Raw genomic sequence first — 21705 nt, forward strand, 5'->3', positions numbered from 1 at the left:
CGGGCAAATTTTTCCAAGTCGAGCGTGCCTTCGCGCCCTGCCCAGATATCTGCGGCATGGGGAAAAAGTGGCCGCCCCCCCCCCCCCCCCCCCCCCCCCCACCCCTGCCGCGCTTCTCCCAGCACCCCCAAGACAGAGCTGCCCATTCGCCACTTGATCCCTCATCAGAAAGGCCAAGTCTAATATCCCCGGCTGCTAAATTAGCATTTTTCTCATTACCGTCCCTCTCACCTGGCCGTTTGAGTTGCGGCAGCGCTCCCCACGCCTCCTCGCTGAGCCCTTATCTGCCTGCGAGGCCGCTGAGGGGCGGGGGGCTCTGCACGCGTCCGTAACCCCACTCGGAGGGAAGTCGGCGGGTAACGTTTGATGGAAATACGGCCCTCGCGCGTGGTCTCCGCACTTACAGGCCTCTCTCGCTCGGGAGACGGAGCTTAAAAGCCGAAACGGGGCATTGGTTTTATTAACTATGTCTCTTCCCTCGGCCGCCGCTCGGTGCATAATCACTTTTTTTCTTCCTATCGGTGGCATTCGGTGATGAAAATGCAGATTTTGCTGCCAATTAACACAGCGGCGACGTAAACAATGTCTTCATCAGCTGTAATTGATTCCAGCTGCACCAGGAAATAAACAAGGTGAACCGAGGGCTGTGGATGATATCATTACTCTAATGTCGTCTTCAAAAGACGCCAGCCAGACGGTGACCCCAACACAGCCCTCATCTGCCTTAACAGCAAGTCAACTTTTCTCTCAGCAATCACGATTCAGAGTGATTTAGAGACATTAGCAATGTCATTGTCCATGGGCTCCATCAAACATCTGAAAAGAGTGTTGGAGAAAGGAGGAGGAAAAGACCTGGCAACGTGCAGACCAGGTTGCCAGTACTGGATACCGAGGTGTAGGAAACGCCTCTCAGTTCGCAGTGCTTTCAAATACTAACAATGATTTCCAATGAAATGTTCATACATTTGTAACAAATTTTGAAGCATTAATCTGAATTAAAATGCCTGCAAACCTTCAAATGAGGTTAATGGGTGTTAGTAGCCTGGTGGGTAACACACTCGTCTATGAACCAGATGACCACAAAGCCACAAGTTCAAACCCCACTTACTGCCACTGAAGACTGTCCCTGTAACTACTGATCATAAGGTGCTCTGTATAAGGGTGTCTAATAAATGTAGGAAACTGTGCTTGTGAACTGAACTCTGTAAATGTATATTGTCTTAGAAGTGAGACTTATATCTATATATCGATATGTGTGTAGTTTTATTTTGTACACTTTTATTCTGTTTTTTTCCAGAACCATCATGAACTGTAATCTGCGGGCGATTCAGGCGCGGGCGTTTGCCCAGAACCCCCATCTGCGATACATGTAAGTACCTCTGCAAACAAACACAGACCTTCAATTCCAAGCACCTCCGGCGAGGCCTTTTACGGTGCGCTGAGTGTGTTGCGAAACCGGCAGAGAACCGCGAGAGGTAATATCCGAGCTGAAGGGCGATGGCACACAGCAGTGTGCTATAATCCTCCAATTTGCCCAGTGTAAACACAGGGAGAAGCGCACAATTGCAGACAATTACCAATGAGCGTCCCCTGTCGGCCTATCACCGCAGTCAGGTACAGTTTGGGCCTTATTGTCCCCGGTAACGCCTGCCGTCCGAGCCCCGGGCCCGGAGTCGGTGACAAGAGCCGCCATTATGGGCCAGAAGACAGGCAGGTCTGGAGTGGCTCGCTGTGTTTTAATGAATGGGATGTAGATGTCGTTAAAAGGCTGCCTTCACTTGAGTCACAAATGGAGCAGATGGACATGCTAATTGTGGAGTCATTAAAAACGGGAATGGCTGCTCGGTGACAACAGTGGCGATGATCTTGCTGCTTGTTTTGGACTGAAAGGAAAAATGATTTGCGACTCGCCGGGGTTTAAAAGGTGACCGTTGGGGTCTTAGTGCCAGTGAGCGATGCAGCTTGTTGAAACTCAGGGTCATGGGATTATTTTCAACAGAGTACTGCGCTGAATACTCGGCTTAACCCGTTGGATGGCTTTGCATTTTATGATGTAGTCCATTTTTTAGAATGCAAAAATTGACAAGGAAGTATTTTTTGTTACAAATGCCTATCATTGCCTATCAGAATTAATTTTGAGTAAATGCCAAGTCACTTGCAGTCACTCAAAATATTTAGTGCTAAGACTAAGGTGGTAAAGAGTGGTGCAGGGTGGATCTAATGGTGATGAAACTGCCTCATTCATCCATAAAGAGTTGAGTGAAATGGGGTTTGGGTGAGGAGGCCAACTGCCGAATGAAGTAAAATGCACTGAGCAGAATGGTCAAAATTGAAGGCATTTTGGAATTTCAGAGCATTTCGCAGCGCAGGCCAGGGAGATGGCGCTTTCAGCGTGGCGGCAGCCGGCGATGAGTTCAGGTCTAAATCCTTTGGACACATCTGGAAGCAGCGTTGGGGTGAATGCAGCCCTCAAACCTGGTTGCCAGTAGAGTACGGGAAAGCACAGAGAAAACTCTGACGGAGATTTGAAATCAAGTTTTCATGCAAAGAAATTCATTTGAAATAGAATGCAAGTGCGACCCTGCAAAGTTCAGGAGACGATGTGATTACCAATCACTGTCCTTTAGCAGAGCTCCTGTTCGCCTATTAGCTTATAGTACAATAAAACCAGCAATTTATAAGGCCATACAATTTTACTGCAGCATTTCTGCCCAGGGATAGGCATAAGTGTTCCTTTTAATGGTACATTAAGGCAAAAGAAGGATTTTTCACACTTTCTATACATTTCGACATGTAATACATATAATGCACGCATGCTGGAGACTTCATATAAACTCTGTGGAAATGCTGTCTTTTGTATTTTAGAGTGTGGCGGAGGCGGAAGCCTCCGACGTGTCCCGCTGTGTGTCCCGCTGCGTGTCCCGGGCGTCCTCGTGCCGGGTAAATGAAAGGTTACTGTCTGGTTGGAGAGACAACACGTCTCTTTATTTCAGATTCGACAAGCAGACCCAAATAAATCTCAGGGGCCACTGTCGCAATAGAGTGAGAAAGGTCACTTCCTTCAGGGAGGAGTGGAGGTCGCTCTCATTAAATCCCCTTGCCTACATGATGCTCTGTCTCCAAATGTCAAACCGCACCCTTCAAAAATTCCCCATTCAATTATGTCTCTTTATCCCAAGTTTGTCCTCAACAGCTGTAGCTGCTTTTCACTGTCAGTCACCGAGATTTGCCAGAGATTTTCTTGAAATGAACCAAGAGAATCTCATTTGTTTTCATTATAGTTAAGCTGTCTCAAAATGGCTTAATCTGACATTTCCTTGTTTTCCCACACAGACAGAACTAAATGATTTCAATAAATTATAGAATATATATTAAGTGCATGTGTCACCTTCAGAAGTGAATTTATCTCATGCTCATTTTGGCTCTCAATCAACACACAGTGTGTGTGTGTGTGTGTGTGTGTGTGTGTGTATATCCCATCACAAGTGCATATAAAATCTATGAAGAGCTGAGAGGTGAGTGGAGGAGGGATGGCGGCGTAAGCAGTGGTTTAATGAGTAATGACTTTCTGTGACGGAATAATGAAGATTTAGGAAGGCGGAATGTACATGTAGCAGTTCACTGTAAATTGAATGGGAGCGATTGAGAGGGTGGAGGGATGAAAAAGATGAGTGGAGGATGTTTGTTGGGTATACAGTAGTTTTTGGCAGTCTGTCTTCATTTTAATTTTGGTCTAGTCTTTGCGTCCAGCTGTCATTTTACCTAATTTTGGTCAAGAGTCAGAATTCTCGAAAGACCGATGACATTTCAGAGTACTTTTAGTCCACGAAAACTGTATTTTATTCTCTTTGAGGGCAGTCTGCGAGGCCAGACGTTTTGCTGCACTTGATCCCACTCGAGGAGTTTTCCCCATCTGGCCTTTCCAGGGAAGCCTGTCTCTGTCTGATATGAATTCAAAGTGTTTCTGCTGAGTCGTGGAGAGAGCTGTCCCACCTACGGCACTTGCGCCAGGCAAATCTTGTACAGGGCAAAAGGGATTAAGATTACCAGCAGTTCTGTCTAAGTATTCTAGCCGGTCAGAGTTCTGCCCGCCGGCGTGAGATGACGTGATGGCGTGGGAGCTGCTCCGACTTTGTCCGTTTTGAAGCCAGGCGTAAGCCAATGACCACTGAGACAAAGTCCCGATTAGGAGTTGAGGGACCTGTCGGTGGGAACTGCGTTTTTTCCCACCCACAGAGCCGTATGCTCCCGATGCAGCTTTACTCGCTTCTCTACCGTCTCGGCTCGGCCGGCTAGCTCGAGGGGAATGGGCGGCAGTGAGGCTTTATGGTTTTCAGCACTCGCTGTTAACGGTGCAGTTTTAGCACGATTTAAAGTTTTATGCCCATCCGTCTGCTTTTGTGTCTTTTTAGATCTCTGGTGCTGATCCTTTGTGGTGATGTCCTTCACCGGCACTCAACTAAAATAACGTAATGTTGAACGAAATGCACTGACCCTTTTATAAGAGACACCCACCCTACAGCTCAATCTAGTGTGGAAGTGGTAGTGGGAGGTAGTAGCCTAGTGGGTAACACACTCGCCTATAAACCAGATGAGCCAGGTTCAAACCCGACCTTCTACTGATTTAACGACATCATATTGCACCTAAAATTCATATAGAATAGTATATTAGCAGGACCATTCCATACCAACATGGCCTGCCACTTATCTGGACAGCAATGATCAGAAACTCACCACAAGTGGACAAGTGACAGAACCTTCCTCCCCATATGACTACTTTGTGATGGGATTTTACAATTTTACTTAGAAATTCAAAAACTGGTTGTTCTATGAAGTTCCGGAGTCTGCTATACAGATGTAAAGAAGTTGGCTTCTTGATATCGTTGTTGCAGATCATTTGATGTTGTCTGAGTGTAAATTTCCACTTGTCTGTGAAGCCTAGTACAACGAAAGCCCGAGCAGTCTCTGGAACGAACATGTTTGCTGCACTTTATGGAGGCTGAGAAGACGGGACCTGGACGGTTTACTAATTATGTCCATTCCTGCTGGCCGTGACAGTGCTGCAGTCCACCTGAGAGGTTAATGGCCGGAGCCACCTTGCGAGGTCGACTTCAGAAACCCCTCCCCGGGGAGAGCGTGTCAGACAGCGTGACACCATGCTTGGATCAATAGACCCTTTAAAGAGGAACCACGCCAAGTTGCAGCACCCTCCAGTTGAACCGTGTGCACAGAAGTTGGCCCAGTCGTCCAACTTGCCCTTTCCTGTCATTTTCTTGGACAAAAAAAACCCTCTAAATAGCTCATTCGGTCGGAATGGGAAAACCTGGGGCTATAACTGGTTTCTCCAGTTCCAGAAAAGGCTTGTGGGAAATATTTGTTCTGTTTCTGTCATTGGTTCCAGTTGTAGTCGTATTAAGTCTCAGACATGTGGGTTTGTAGTGGGGAATGTTTCACAGGTCAGATAAAAAAATAACAAAAAACAGTAGTAGGGTTTATAATATGATGCCATCATGATGAATTTGTTTTTATGGATGTCATGATTGGTTTTTTTTGTGGCGTAACAAAGAACTCTGGAGTAACTAAACCCAATTTTACAAACTGTATAGTGTTTAGGTCTGATGAAAATCATCACAGCATTTACTTAGCTCTCACTGAATTAGAAATCGATAACAGATATTTCATGTGGAAATAAACAGAATTGAGGAAACCTATACTATTCCGACCCCAGCGCACTGAACTACTCCCATGAAGGACCATCACAGCATATCAGCCAGTCTGGCTCTCTGTGCAATCGAAGCCCTTCCTGACGCAACCCTCGACATTTACCCGGGCGTGGGGTTGGCACCAAGAAACACACCGTCACCGGCGTCCCCAGTGGCTGGGCATGCAGTCAATCAACAATTTACATCATTTCCTAACACCCAGGAGTCAGAAAGGAACTCTGGCCGCTTTCATTGTTTTCCCCGATTCTCTAATTTAGTGTGCGACTGTGATGCCGCTGTTTGAGCAACGGCATGTAGCGTCTTTGACTGCAAGCAGAGGTACAAAATAAGCATCAGCAGCTCTACAGCGGTGAGTAAAATCAATGAGGTTACCCTTCAATGACCCTGCTCTGCTCTGGTTAGTCTGGACCAGAGAAGTGAAGAAAAACGGAGCCACCACTTTGAATGGGGGTGCCTGTTATACTATACTCCACACAATTTAAATGTAACGGTATGCAGATGATATGACGTTCGGGGGCCAGGCTTCTAGACTAATTCCTTAAACCAGTTCTTCTTCGCTGTAGACTGTCATGCTCAGGCTAATAAAGTCCCTTTTTCGTACAGTTGGAATTGAGTGCAAGTGGTGTGTGCAGAGCGTGAAAATCAATTAACATTAATTCAAAAAATTGGACTCTCCTCTCATCAAGCAGTGAGTACTCATATTTTATTTTCAGTTCACCAGCCATTGGCAGGTAGGCAACAAAAGTTCACTTTAGAATCCCGGTTATGCACATTCACGGACGTCAGCATTGCTTTAATGAAAACTGATTCAACACGAGTGCTGCGTTCTTCATCTAGCCTGAATTAAAAGACGCAGAACCCAGATGCCCCCAAAGTCACTCTTCTTACTGTTCACACAGGCAGCTCCAGGGGGAAAAAAGCGTCAGTAGAACCCGAAGCACCGTTGGTTTCACTTCCTGCTTTCTGAATGCGTGCTGGTGGGAGGGATCGATTCACACGTGTGTTGAACGGGCGACGGAACACGACACGGTGCCTTTTCTTCGCGCCCCTGGCTCATGGCTTTTTTTTTTTTGTGCTCCCACGCACGACCTCGTCTAACAGAAGAACGCGCTCTTTCCGGACCGCTCTTTCAATCTCGCCTGCCAGCGCGCTCACTTTGACAGACAGAAGAGTCGTCGGGCCTTGACACCTCGTGTACACAGAGCGAGAAAAAGTGCTCGTAGCGAGCTGTCGCTCACGCTCTGCTGCACACAGCTAAGAGCCCCCCAAGAAGGAGAGAAACCGAGTGAGATATCGCCTCACCTCTCCTTACCAGGGCGTTCGGGATCGGACGGGGACACGTGACTCACACCTGGAATCTCGCAGCCGCCGCCGGTTCTCCCCGCAGGGCAGACGGCCTTTGATCCGCAGAACAGAGGACGGGCGCTCCGGCTTGGGGGGAGGAGCGGGCGGGGCCGAGCCCGTTTGTAATGCTGTTTGCGCTTTATAAAGCATCCTTTGTTGAGGTGATGGGTGTCTATGGCGGCAGGATTTTGGATGTTGATAGCTACACGAGGTCTGGAGAAATGCTGCACTGGAAAGACTTGGCAGCAGCTCCAGAGAGTTCAATTTCGCATCCATGAGTAATGAGTTATTCCTTCAGAGTCATATTGAAGTTCTGTATTGGTGGAAATGCATCTGTAAGCGCCGGGAGTTTGTTGTCTCTCTGAAGACGGCCTTAATGCGATGTATGTCCTTGGAAAAATGGATTCCTCTGTTGACTATTTGATAGTCGACCAAGATTTCCAGGTGTGGGCCTAATGCATACTGTTCTGCTTGTTCGGCTCACAGTGTTAATTAAATCTGTAGTGCTAATGATCTAATTAAAACTGGAGGAAGTTTTGGGAAAGTGCGCTCTCATTATGTGCTGAAATATCTGGAGAGACGGCAGCGTTGGCTCTAAACGCCACTGGCCTTGGGAAGCCTATGAACACAAGGACTCATTAAGTACTTTATCAGTCAAAATGGTGACACAGATGCCCTGACACCAAAATATGAACCCCATTTTCCCCCGTGGGACCACTCCTCTCACATGAAATTGGAATCCAAACTTTATATTCAGTGTAGGGGCTGCTGGGTTTCAACATTATATTAAGTTGAGATTAAGCATAGCTGTAAAGTGGATGGATTTTTGAATCAATAAAACGAGATCTATAATTTAAAGTAGAAATGGAGTGATACATCGGCCAATATCAGCCAATATATCAGTTGCGCATCAGCATCGGCTAATACCGCTTGGGAAATAAAATGACATTCACAGTGACTGATGGTTCTTTGTTTATGTTCCACCAATTTTCCATCAATTAAATGTTGCCGTGGTCGATAGAGTTCAGAAATGGACAACAGTAGGCAATGTTTTGCCTAGCTGCGGTTTCATAGAACAGCCAAATAGGGCAGTGGTGGCCGAGCGGTTAAGGAAGCGGCCCCGTAATCAGAAGGTTGCCGGTTCGAATCCCGGTCCGCCAAGGTGCCACTGAGGTGCCACTGAGCAAAGCACCGTCCACATCATGGCTGCCCACAGCTCACTAAGGGTGATGGTTAAAAGCAGAGGACACATTTCGTTGTGTCACTGTGTGCTGTGCTGCAGTGTTTCACAATGACAATCACTTTTCGCAAAAGTGCTGAAGGGCTTTAAAACAATTCAGCTACTTTTTAATGAGCAGAAGCATGCAAAAAACGTATATAAACATTAAAAACGTTGGCATTAGTTGGCATAGCCAAACTATTGTTTTAATTATCAGTATTGAACCAGAAGTTGGTCCATACTGAGTTAAAAAGAGTTTAAGTATACACTCACACTTTGTTGTTGGATAATACCAATCTTGATTTCCCATATTTTGCCAATTTGTGTCCCAGAAACATATTTCAACGTAAAGTATTAGAATTTATGAAACCATCATAAACATTTACGAGTTCTCTCGTTCAAAACAGCGTTTCATTCTGCCTTTCTCTTTGGCCTGTCAGCCATAATTGAGATCACAGAACATTAAGATCTCCAGGCACTGGTGAAGAAATGGTGCACCAAAGACATTGGAGACGTGGCCAAGTCGGGCAACCGTGTTTCTCATGGGTCTTTTAGCAGCTTACACCATTTACCCCAGTAACGGCAGTCATTAGTTTTCCTTACTCCCACCTGCCTGGCCCCGGCTCCGCTGGTTTTCGCTTGTGGTTGTCGTCTCCAGCCGGGCGGCAGGTTTTAAGCTCTAGCAGAACCTGGCAGGTCAAGGTGGCCTCCCATCGTTTGAGTTTTGCAGCGCTGCCCAGCTAGGTGCCAATGGCATGACCCGTGCCAGTTAAACATGCCATCTGCCCTCCTCTCGCAGCTCAGGAAATCTCATCAAAACAGCTCAAGATGGCAGACCCAGGTGGCATGGCAAGGCAGCGCGGTGGATGGCGGCCTAGCGGCGCAGCGTGGCGGTGGCGGCGTGCCAGGCGCGGGCAAGACGACAGCTCTACATTCATTAAAACCGTCTCACACCTCAATATTCGGGAAGATCACCAAACTCCCGGAGCAGCACTCTTCTCTCTTTCTCTCCCCGTCCTGCATTGAGGGGGCAGTACTTTCTGGGGGTCTGACTCCGCCCATATTACATAGTAAATGGCCATGGCAGACGTGTGATATTGGGAGGGCAGTTGAGAGCAAATCTGCTAGACAGTTTTATATATATATATATATATATATATATATATATATACACACACACACACACACACACATATATATATACTTTCCTATTTTTTTCCTTATGCCAGGGGTGGCACATTTTTCATGTCTGGAGTGTATTTATCCTCATTTGTCCCGGGGATGCAGCCTCGGTAATTGTGATCTCGCCTGCCTGGGTCGCGTCTCGGAGCATGATGCCCGGCCGGCCGAGTTCATCAGCCGCACTCAGCCTGCAATCACCGCAATCCCGATCCATTACGGCGAGCCCGAGACAGGGATGCAGCTCAACAGAAGCCGGCGCACACCGGCGCGCCGGCTCAAATTGGTACGCGCAGCACGGCGGCCGGCACTCGGCTTTAGGAGGGATGGCTTCTATTTGACAGAGATTGTACAGAATATTGCTGTTTGCTTTAGTGGTGCATCTGCTCGCATGATGACTGAAGAGCGGCAGATCGGTGAAGTCACTATAAATGCGGTTGATTTCATATAAATGCTCTACAATGCAGCGAAATGCTCGTATTTCATTTGATTGTCTCAATATAGATGTATGTTGAAGTACTCCATTACTGATTATTGACTGGATGTCAGCCATTACGTTTCTTCGGATCAATTCTTGTCTTTGTGGGCGGCCATAAGGTAAAAATTGCCATTCTCCCTATGACATAGGAAGCCATTCCATTTGCCACGCATCACTAATGAGGTGGTGATGTTGTACTGTCATCGCCAGCCAGTCACATCTCACTTTCGAAAAAACAAACTATTGTGCAAAAAAAAAAAAAAATTATTAAATAAACCCACAAGCATAAAAATTTGAATATGATACAGCTTTGTACAGCAAAAAATAAATAAAAAATCCAGCTAAAGCCAGTCTGATTTTTAAAATGTCCAAGTGCTTCATTTCCGTCAGAAAATGGAGATTTGACCTTTACTTTAAATAGTTTCTATTTCCTGCTGTAGAAACGTTCAGTGGAACTTTCCTGCACAGGAAATGATGTCCTTGGATTATTAAATGTCGATGAATGTAGTTTTAAATGCAAACAAATAGTACACGCCCACTTCTGGTATTTACAACAATTTACATGCTCCGCTCGGTTTCAGACCTTCTTCTATTGAGCGATTACAAGTTCAGCCCAAGCGGGTCAGGTTTTTATAGAGTGTTTGGACGGGTCAGTGCCTTTCTTGTTGTCCTGCTAGATAATCTGTTTCTCCACTGTCTTTGGGGGAAATGCCTCAGCTGGACTCAGAAAACCTCCCTTCTCCTCCCCACAATGTACGGAACGTTCTAGTACAACAACGGCGTCGCTATGAAAATTGAAAAAGAATCCTTCTTTACCGCAGGTTAGAGCTCTAACTGCTTAGTTAGTGAATGCGCCCGTTTGGCCGCAGCCACTGTGCACTTTAAAAAGCTTTAAAAGGACCTTGAATAATAAGCATGCGGGGCGGCTCAGAGCGGCATCTGCGTAGCCGGACGTTTAAACAGAGTGGGTGGTGCGCTGCGCGCCGCGCCGAGGCTGCTTAAGTGTTGGTAAAAGGTTCCCGGCGGCTGATCTGATTTTACCTGTAGTATTGTGATTCATAAATTCTGATGACCATATAACATCTATATACATATATTTGAGAAGGCAATCTGACAATGTGAGAAAACTGTCTCTCTTTTGAGAGACCCTTGCTATGGTTATGGTTATGATTTGTACTGTTTTATACTGTGCGGTGGAAATGACACCGTAAATTTAATCACATCATATGAAAATGCTTACCATGTATTTTAACTCAACATTGTTGTAAAATCAATGCTATTTCGTTCAAAGTAAAGCCTTGCCAGCAGTCAAAAGGGTTTTCTTGTGGACAAAGGCAGCACAGAAACATACATGCAACATCTGTCACAACGATGAATTAATGTTTGTGCCAGCTTTGCAGCCCTGACATCTGCAACTGTGTGTCGCAGTGGTGAGCTGCAATGTGAAATTGTAACGCAACAGCCGGCTTCACACCGAGTACGCCTGCTCGGTGCTGATTGTGATTATGCATTATTTTTCTAAATAAATATTTGGCTTTTTGCGGAGGCGTTGATTCGCACCGCGCGTTTAATGGCTGACGTAGCTGCTGAAGCCCATGCACTACTGTATCTGAAGTCATCTGGTGTGCATTTATAATGTAAGAGTGCTGGCAGCGTTATCTGTGAATGTCATGTGCATAATTATGTCAGCGATAGGAACGTGGTCAGGGTGTCCCCACCGGGGACGGTGATAATGTAATGAGGGCGGTGCGGGGTGAATCACATGCCATCGGAGAGTTATTTAAAGTTATTTATTTCAGCCCGGCTCTTAAGTAGCCCTCATGCAGAGCCCGGCTGTGGCGGTGGCACTCATTAGCGGCGGGCTGGGCGGCTCGGGACTGCCCACTGACGGGCCTGATTAAGTCCGATGGCCGGGGCTATGCTCTTAACGACCCTGGAGCCACAGCAGCCAATGGCGGCTTGTCTTCTGCAGAAACACAACATTTGACCTTTCACTTGCTGGTTGGTACCATTAATAGGAAGACACATCATTTAATAATAATGCTCAATTATTAAATTCTGAATCAATATATATGTATATATAGATAGATAGAGGTGAAAGTTTGAATGTGACCTTATCAATTTTTTTTTCCTGCAGACTTCAATCTGTCCTTAAATCTTTCTTTATTAGTAAAACTGTTCAGATCAATGACCTTCACTTTTTAATAATGAAGCAGTAATGTAACAAGATCCATATATTCCAGCTAATCTTTTCATCTAAAATCTGAAAATTCACCTTTTACTGTCACACTTTGTCCTTAGGGCCACATCTTCAGCCCCCGTACCATTTTCTGTTAGAAACGGACAGATTTGGCTCATTCTTTGAAATTCTGATATGTGAAGACGTCTGATAGGCGTCACTGTGTAGTCACACCATTTTGGAGCTGTGATCTCTCCTGCTGGCTGTAATTGAACCAGTGCCTTCACGAGCCTCAACGTTTATTCCATTTATTCTTTTCGTTAAGATGTGTAGTTGGGTCTGCGAAAAGATGTCTTTTTAAAGTCTCAGTCATAGTAATAACACATCTTGGCCTCTGTAATAACGCATGAAATAAAAAAGATGAAGGCAGAGTTGCGGCAGCACTAAGAATAGAAGAGAGTGACTAAGGCAGCCCTCATGAGCGGCGGCGTAGGAGCGCTGGTGCTGGAGAGCCAGGAAAGCTCCTCCCACTGCATCGCAGGATGTGAAAGGCTCCCTGTTGCCATGGAAATGGGCCCGAGAAGCAGAAAGCTGTACTTGTTAGATTTATGGCACTTCCTGGGAACCCGGAGGATGAACTGGTCACATAGTCAAATTAGCCGGGGCCGATCACTGGCGTAAAGGCCCCCGGATTGTTGTGCTCGGCTGAATCAATGGCCATTATGGAGCCACCAGGCCCCCAGTCCTTCACAGCTCTCATGCTTAGTCGAGCAAGTAATGCAAAAAAAAAAAAAAAAGAGGAGGAGGAGGAGGGGGTGTTGGGCATCAGAAGGATGCAGGATACACACCTGCAGGCGCTACTGACAACCAGGCGCTGTTTACCCAGCTCACCGACAGCCGCACCAGCACAGCGGCTCCGGACACCGTTCTACCGGAGGAGGATTCAATTTTTCCGTCCGCGGAGAGATTCGCTTTGCATTTTGCTGCATGTGGGCTGCTGGCTTCTTTGTCAGATCCTCATCCAACCATCTGAGTAGTCTGAATGGATCCTCTATTCAACGCCACGACGCTCTATTGAAATTTGATTTGATTTGATATTGAGTTGGATAGAATTATTATTATTTTTTTTACATTAAGTCTTTTCCTATTTAAGTCTTGCAAGTACGGATGTCACAAATTTAGTTTTCAGTACCAATACCAGTAAAGCTGTAACGATCCGTCCGGTGTCCCGTATTAGCTGGGCGCGATTGCCGGTCAAGGCCACGCCCCATTCCCGATTCCCCTCTTTAAAGGAGTGCCTGCACCAGTGTATCGGGTCTTGATGTCTGTCACTGTCACTGTGTGTGCGTGGTATGAGTGAGTGAGTATATGGTGTATGGTCAGTGGGCTGGTGTGGCCGTAGGGCAGACCCCGGGCAGTTCGCGCCAGCGCATTTAAGGGTGTCGGGTCGCTGGGCATGGCGTAGCCGCAGGGCAGGCCCCGGGTGGTCCACGACAGCAGGTCAGGTCCAAGTCGTGACCTGTGTCGGGTGACTCAGGGTCACATGTTGTGTGTGTTGTGCTTTCTGGGGTGTGAGTGAGAAACCAAAATGAAAGACAGGAGGAAAAGTTAGAAAAAAGACAGAACAGCCTGAACCAAGCTTCAGAGACATCACCTGATCCAGGAGAAAAATGGGAGGAGAGAAAAGACTCGAGAACTGGAAGGCCCAGTTCCGATGGAAAAAAAAGCCCCCCGCTACCACACGTGAACATCCTTTACACATTTGACCCACAGGAAGTTGTCACAGACCAATCAGAATTTCTTGTTTCTGTCATCACGCCCTCAGAGTCTCCCGTCTGGGGCGGACAAAGAGAGCAGGCGATCTGAAAAAACATGGCTGGCGCTTCACACCTATTATTTACCAAATGGTCGTAAGAACAAAGAACAGGAGACCGACCTCCACATACCATCACCACCAAATTGTCACGACAAACAAAGACCTGCAGAAAGCCCCATCTTACACCCCAACACCCAAGACGTTTCAACCCCTCCCTTTCTCCTCCGTTTCCCCCACTCTCTACACGGCCGTGACCACGCCTACAACACCAACTTGCAGGTCGTCTGCTATTTATGCAGGAACTAGTGAATGTGATATTATTGATCACTCCCTTTACATTACACCTGCTCTAGCCCTGTGTGCTTTATGGAATTTGTTGGCTCTGAAGTGTTTTTGTTGTCCGAGTCGGGCGTACAGCAGAGACCCCCGGCGGCAGCTGTTGACGCCTTTTCTGTCATTTCATGTTAGTCTTGCCTGCTTTATGTGGCCTCTCTCCAACTCACAGCCCATCTCTGTGTCTGACCCTTGCAGAAACCTGTCCAAGAACCCGCTGACCACCCTGTCCTGGCAGCTGTTCCAGAACCTGCAACTCAGCGAGCTGTAAGTCGCCACGATGAACTCGTTTTGCACGCGTGATTTGTTTCATCGCTGAGTGTTTTTAGCCGCCATATAATGCAATTCTGCATGATTGGGGGAACAGAGGCGGTTTTAGTCAGTGACACCGTGGTACATGTTGTAATATGCACAGCCACAGAGGCTTCCTTTTGGCAGACCACGACCACGGCAGTGTGGCGTTAAGGACATCCAAGTCATTTTCTGGGACTAATTAACACGCCCTGAGAAATGGATTGGTCCTGCCTGCAGGGGATTCAGCCTCTTTTTCTATTTGTCTTGTTTGAAGGTTTGACAGGACCTGAATGTGTGCTTTGACTAATTTCTTGCGTGAAATGGAGTCCTTCGTTGCAGTGTCCTGCATTTTGAGGTGGACTTGTGTGCTGGATGCAGCTTTAAAGCAGTCCAGTTTCCAGCACAACGCCTGAAGCAGAACGATGATAAGAGTTGTGGTCGCCTCTGTACTTCATAAAGGTTCACACGGCTGCACCAGATGATAAAATAAGTCAACCGTTTGCTTCATTTGACTTTGATCTGGCAACTGTTATTTAATTAATTAATTGGGAAATCAAAGCTCTGGATAATTTGATTCGGTCGCAGTTTATTTTGAATGACGCTCTGGATGATGATAATCATTCAACATACTCTTCAGAGATAATCATGAGTGGATGATTGTAAATTGTTCACAGATTATTAAAAATGATTTGCTAAAGCATTTAAACTTTAGAACCCGGATAAAAATAAATAAAAAAAAAAAAAAAAAAACTGTTCCTGTTAAAGGTTTAAAAGGTTTAAAAATAGATCAATAGACATTCATACTTAATAATAACCCGATATTAATTTCTAAATTCAGAAGGAGCACCCAGAAAATGAAGCCCAGACTGCGTTGGCTTCCAAATAAATGTTTTTTCATGTCCAAACAATAAGTAGAAGTTGCCAGATGCGATATTTTAAGTGTTTTAAGTGAGCCGCCAGTGTTATATGATTGTTTCACTTCAAAATAAGAAAAAACATTTGGAAAAACTGGATGGACTAAACTTTCTTATAGTGTTGACTGTACTGTTGACTGACTGTAATATATGGTTAGAACTAAGTGACTGTGGCGCTTACTGAAATGTTCAGATTGCGGCTTCATTTCTGCATTTCTCGCTCACTTGGTAGATTTTCACATATTTGCATAATTGAAACGTTCATTCAGCTGTGTTGCTTAACTTAAATGTGAGTAACCTACAAGATGAATGATATCGATTTAATGATTTCCTTTAAATGATGTTGAAAACAGACACATCAGCTTGACCTTTATGCTGCAACATTTTCCATATAAAAAGAAGATTTGGTGTAAAAAACAACAAAGAGTCACACATTTATTTTTTGGGTGAGAAATTGAAATGTTATTAAATGCATGAAAACAAACCTTTCTGCAGCTTATGAATCGCCCTTTGTTCTTCTTGTTCTCTCGCCTTCATGCTTCTGGTGATCTGAAAGGACGGCTTCCTGAGAGTCCAGCATGCTTTCAGATCCCTCTCCCTTTCACTCTCACTGGCTTTTTTCACTCCGTACTTTCACTTTGTTCTGAGGTCAATTTCGGTTTAAAGAATTCCCATGAAATACATTTGTGCTTTACAGCTTAAATTTTTTAGTTTTTATTCCAGGCGTGACTGATTTTCATGCATTAAAACCAGAAGTCGTTCTGAGGACACATTTCAGTAGAATTAGGGTGGTCGTAGCCATGAGGGTAAGACACTTGACACACAGGGTAAGACAGAAGACCACAAAGTCACAGGTTCAAACCCCAATTACCACCATTGTGTCTATGCCATGTGCTCTGGATAATGACGTCTGATAAACGCCATGAACGTCAATGTAAGGTAAATGAACGAATAAAACGAATCTTCGCATTTTCTGGAACCTCGGGCTCCTGGATCATTCTGTGGAGCTTCTTTAAACTCCACTGGCTCGTATTAGAATGGCATTATGCTTAAAATGTGACAACGGAACGTTCTCTAATGGACCAAGTAATGAATGTATTCTGTGGCTTTACGTGCTCCTCTGGGGTGTGACTCGACTGTAAGTCAATCATGGTGAACCGAGCAATTTCACCTGCCGGTTATTTAGCCTGCAATTATTTGAATAATGTTCCCCGCCGAGCCAGTGATAGAGAGAGTGCCCACCCGTGCTTCAGAACCTTTGTTAATAAGTAGCAATACAAAAAGATCAAAGTAGCAGAAATAATAAGTGCTTGCCGGCGAAGAAGGGGAAGCGCGGACCCTTTGGCGCCCGGCCACCGCTCACCACGAATGCTGACAGCGTCGCCAGCCTGCTGCATGAATGGGATATTTGCAGCGCGCAGTTTGCTGACCTCCACCAGGACGCAGCGGCTCAGAATCTAAAGAGAGGAGAGGAGAGGAGAGGCCGCTACTGCAGAAAACTCAACCCACTCCTTCATGTTTCTTTATTCCTGGCGCGCTTTGCATTTATTTTCCGCCATGGAGTAGTTGGAATGGAATATGCAACTTGATTCTCTCGACCTACACACATGGTGAACAGTGTAATCAGATGGAATGAAGTTTAAACAGATGAAGTGCTGGAGTGATATACGGTGTTAGTAGATGTCGCTCCCAGGAGTTTAAATTGGTATTTAAACCACAAGATTTCAATTTGCATTCTTGAAATGACCCCTGTGAGAAAGTAAATTAGCATGAAGTCTTTGTTCCTTTATGTGAACAGTTGCATTTATCCATTAACAAGTACTTTTGAACAGCAACAATCAAATGAAAATGAAATATTTGGAAATATTTTCTACTGAATGGAATGGAATTCTGAAAAATGAGGTGTAGAAATAAATATTGTACAGGGTGGTATGTCAGCCAGTCTGAATGTTATTCTCAGTTTATCAAAATAACATTTATTGAAAACCAGTGTGATTGTCAGCAGTAATATTACGAGCCATAGTTTTGTGTCCCTAACGTCTGAGGTGGTCGATTGCGAAGCACGGCGCGGCCCTGCCCATATTCTCCAGGTCTTTCAGGTCCGTATTGATCGTGAAATGGATCAGCTGACCCCCTTTTCGAGTCTCCTGGCCCTCCAGTCCAGCGAGGACCGGCTGTCTGGCCCAACTCTGCTCAGCCGTCTCACCAGTCCCATCAGCGTGAAAGATTGCAGATGACATATCTGATGTAGGCGCTAAAAGGGTGATGTGATAAAAGATTATTCCAGGCGGCGGCGGCTGGCGGTGGAGCTCACTCGCAGTTTCTGTCACATCCTCTGCCGGCTCATCCCGCGCTTCTCGCATTCTCCTTCTTTTTAGAAACTGAGCCCAATCTGCCAGGGGCGGTGAGCATCAGCGATCCCATTATTGTGTTGATTTTACTTTAATCCTGGCTTTTCTTATAACTCACGGGGCTGTGGGGTGCGCACATCTCTTCTCATTTTCATCTCAGCCCCCACCCCGCCACCACATACGGGGGGGGGGATCCGAATGAAATGATGTTTCTTTGCTGGCCCGGTCACGGATCGCGGAAACGGCTAGAAACACGAAAGCTCTGGAACACGGGATGAATTAAATAGGCAAATACGTGCAAACAAACACACACGCGCACATCCGAAAAAATCCCCGAGCTCGAGTTCTGCACCCGGCGGAGAGGAGAGAAGAATTAGGAGGACGCAATAATTACTCTGAAAATGCCAAATGGCGGCCCTTTCTGTAAATTTGGCTGGTTAATAGGCACTATTTGCCGTCTATTAGGCATTCAGCACCGGGGTTGAATGCCAGTTCAGAAGAAGGCGTTTTTTGGCCCTAACCTTTAAAAATTTATTTCGAAATTGTGTCTTTTTCCAAAAAGAAAATGTGGAGGTGCTTAAAAGTGAACATTAAATTCGCTTTTGGGGTGCCGTGAGTGGACTGCAGCCTGCCGGGAGGGCTGGGGAAAGGAGAGGTGCAGTAAACAGCGGAGGAGATAAGGCGGCGGCCCCTACAGTAAACATAAAGCAGGAGCAGAAGAGATTTGCAAATTGCGCCGGCTGCACCCCCTCCCACCCCCTCCCACCCCCCACCCCGCCAAACCGAACGCATTCTCTGAGGATGGGACTGAAATCAAAAATGGAGGGAATTCCTGCTGAGATCAAAGCTCGCGAGGAATAATGTACCTGGGATCTCACAATTCGGCAAAGCCACCTGCGCACCCGAGCAGCAGACTGGAGGGAGCCATTCTGGCTGCATGAACAATTTCTTCTTCTTCCTGAAAGAAGAAGACCTCACTTAAGTTCATTTCGCTCAAAAAAACAAAATGTCCACCGCGTCCAGAGAGAGTAATGGTACAACGTAGATAGGCCAGGATCCATTATGGGATATGTGGAGGTTTATGCAGAATCCTGACGACTGTGCACAGTTTGCAGACACCAATACACAGATATCAACGCTTATTCTTCAGCAAACCCTAAACACAGTTTCACAGTCTTAAGTTGGGAAAAAAAGTGAAGCAACAGAACTGGAAACGGAACTGGAACCAGATTTTACGTGAGATATTTATGCTTTATGTGTGTGATCGGATCAGTTCAGTTACGCGTAAACCCATTAATGCCAGATAAGCATTTGCAGTCTCAATTGCAACATATGGTCTGAGCTTATTTAAGACACGTCGCATTTGTTTATTTTTTTATGAAGTGGAAACAGGCTTCCATATTCCCCTCATGATTTATAGATGTGGCTCGTTGGAAACTGGGTCGCTCTTCTTTTTTGGCATTTTTAAAAGCGACGGGCCTGTTGTCATGTCTCTGAAAGAGGCCTGTTAGCCGCATCTTGTTTCATATGTGTGTATATATGGATGTACGCATGACTGATGCCGGCTGGCTTGGTTCCGCAGGCGTCTGGAGGGCATCCTGTTTGAGTGCGGCTGTGAGATCCGCTGGATCCAGCTGTGGCAGCAGAGAACACTGTCCAGCCTGAACAAGCAGAACCTCTACTGCAAGCGTGGCGGGTCCAGGATCCCCCTGCGCTCCATGAACATCCCTCACTGTGGTAGGACGTCCCGCCTGCTCCTCACAGGGTACAGGCCCCGCCCCCAGGTGCTCGTCATTCACGCCCTCCCCGCCTTCTCCCCCTCTGTGTAGACCTGCCCGACATCAGGGTGAGTCACAACACCCTGACCGTGGTCGAGGGGGACAACGTCACAGTCAGCTGCAATGGGTCCGGAGCGCCGCTGCCGGAAGTGGACTGGACCGTCGGCGCCCTGCAGTCCATCAACACCCACCTGGTGAGAATAACGTCCCCGGGAAAAGTCAAGACCTTTACCTTTCAGCAACTCCGGCTAATGTTGTTGTTGTTCTTCTTCTTTCAGTCTAACGTGTACCCACCCAACATCCACTCCATCAACCTCACCCTGGTCAACATCAGCCACGAGGACAACAACTTCACGCTGACCTGCATTTCGGAGAACATGGTGGGGATGACCAACGCGTCCATCCAGCTCTCTGTTCAGTGTAAGTCCTCGGGGGTTAGAAGGTGCGCAGGCGAAATAGGGATCCTGATACGAACCGTGAAGAGTAATGACGTTCCGACACCCTTAAAATGGAACGACGTGGTGAGAGAATGGGGCAGTGGTGGCCTAGCGGGGGGCAGTGGTGGCCTAGCGGTTAAGGAAGCGGCCCCGTAATCAGAAGGTTGCCGGTTCGAATCCCGAGCCGCCAAGGTGCCACTGAGGTGCCACTGAGCAAAGCACCGTCCCCTCACACTGCTCCCCGGGCGCCTGTCATGGCTGCATGCACACTGCTCACTCAGGGTGATGGGTTAAATGCAGAGGACACATTTCACTGTGTGCACCGTGTGCTGTGCTGCTGTGTATCACATGTGACAATCACTTCACTTCACTTTAAGAATGGCAAGCACCAATTAACACGAACGCGGAAGATGCAAATCTGTTTATTTTCTTTTGCCGTTCCGGGACGTTCTGCGGCTCTGCCGCTCTGATTGCTCTTGCCGCGGGTGACCGCGGGACTCTGTAAACGACAGGCGTCCCGCAGCCGTGATGGCAGACAGGGCGGGGCGGTGGGTGGTGTGGCAGCACGCTGGTTTTCGGGGCGAGGGCGTTATCTGTGCACAGCGTTCCCCATCTGCGGGGCCCGTTCATCAGCGCTGCTAAATACAAACGGCTGACGGGGCGGCGCAGCAGACACCCCGTGACGCGCCCTCGCTTTGATGACCAACAAACGCGGGGCACGGCGCCGTCTGGTGTGGAAATTTATACGGGCGGGCGCGTGCAGGGGCGAGATAGGCGCACGCGCCCCTTTGTCGCCCGCGTTTGCATTCGCGGCTTGGCCTGCTTCCTCTGGCGACGTGACTCTGCAGTTAACTGCAAATCCCTGAACAGGCGCCTGGGCTCCTAATGAATCTGACCAAGAGACAGTGCAAGTGGGATTGCTAATCAGACGGGCCGCTCTTTAAATCCTGGCATGTCTTAATGCGAGTTTCGATGGGCGCCGGCCCATTGTGTTCCCTTTGTCTTATGGCCTAAAGGTTGGGATGGTAAAAGCTCCAGAGAAGGTCCCTTTGTCTCCGAAAAAAATTGGTGGCTCAACTGTCCACGCAGGAGAACATGTTCAATCATGAGGAGGCATGTTTCGTGTTGAGGGCAACTGTGAGCCATTTAGGTGACTGATGAAATTATTAACACAATAACACTAGTTGGTAACACGCTGGACTACAAACTAGGAGACAACAAAGTCCCAGGTTCAAACCCCACATACTACCATTGGGTCCCTCCCATTTTTCTCAATATATTATGTGAAAATATGTGTATTCATATATTGTGAATTATACATAGTAATATATGTTGATATATTCTATAATAATAGATTTAAAATGCGAGCAATATGTAAATACAGGGAGTGCAGAATTATTAGGCAAATGAGTATTTTGTCCACATCATCCTCTTCATGCATGTTGTCTTACTCCAAGCTGTATAGGCTCAAAAGCCTACTACCAATTAAGCATATTAGGTGATGTGCATCTCTGTAATGAGAAGAGGTGTGGTCTAATGACATCAACACCCTATATCAGGTGTGCATAATTATTAAGCAACTTCCTTTCCTTTGGCAAATTGGGTCAAAAGAAGGACTTGACAGGCTCAGAAAAGTCAAAAATAGTGAGATATCTTGCGG

The 21705-nt window shown here is 46.6% G+C and overlaps 1 protein-coding gene across 2 annotated transcripts in view; it reads left to right on the top strand.

The window, feature by feature from the left end:
- ntrk3b (neurotrophic tyrosine kinase, receptor, type 3b) overlaps positions 1–21705 on the top strand; it is an 86389-nt gene that overhangs the window by 12631 nt on the left and 52053 nt on the right. For both annotated transcript variants that reach the window (XM_028956255.1, XM_028956256.1), the window contains exons 3-7: positions 1298–1369; positions 14470–14538; positions 19413–19567; positions 19660–19802; positions 19887–20028. In XM_028956255.1, coding sequence (XP_028812088.1) covers positions 1298–1369; positions 14470–14538; positions 19413–19567; positions 19660–19802; positions 19887–20028 — 581 coding nt within the window. The remainder of the gene's footprint in view (positions 1–1297; positions 1370–14469; positions 14539–19412; positions 19568–19659; positions 19803–19886; positions 20029–21705) is intronic.

The sequence above is a fragment of the Denticeps clupeoides genome, chromosome 16, assembly GCF_900700375.1.
Source record: "Denticeps clupeoides chromosome 16, fDenClu1.1, whole genome shotgun sequence".
Taxonomy (NCBI): Eukaryota; Metazoa; Chordata; class Actinopteri; order Clupeiformes; family Denticipitidae; genus Denticeps; species Denticeps clupeoides.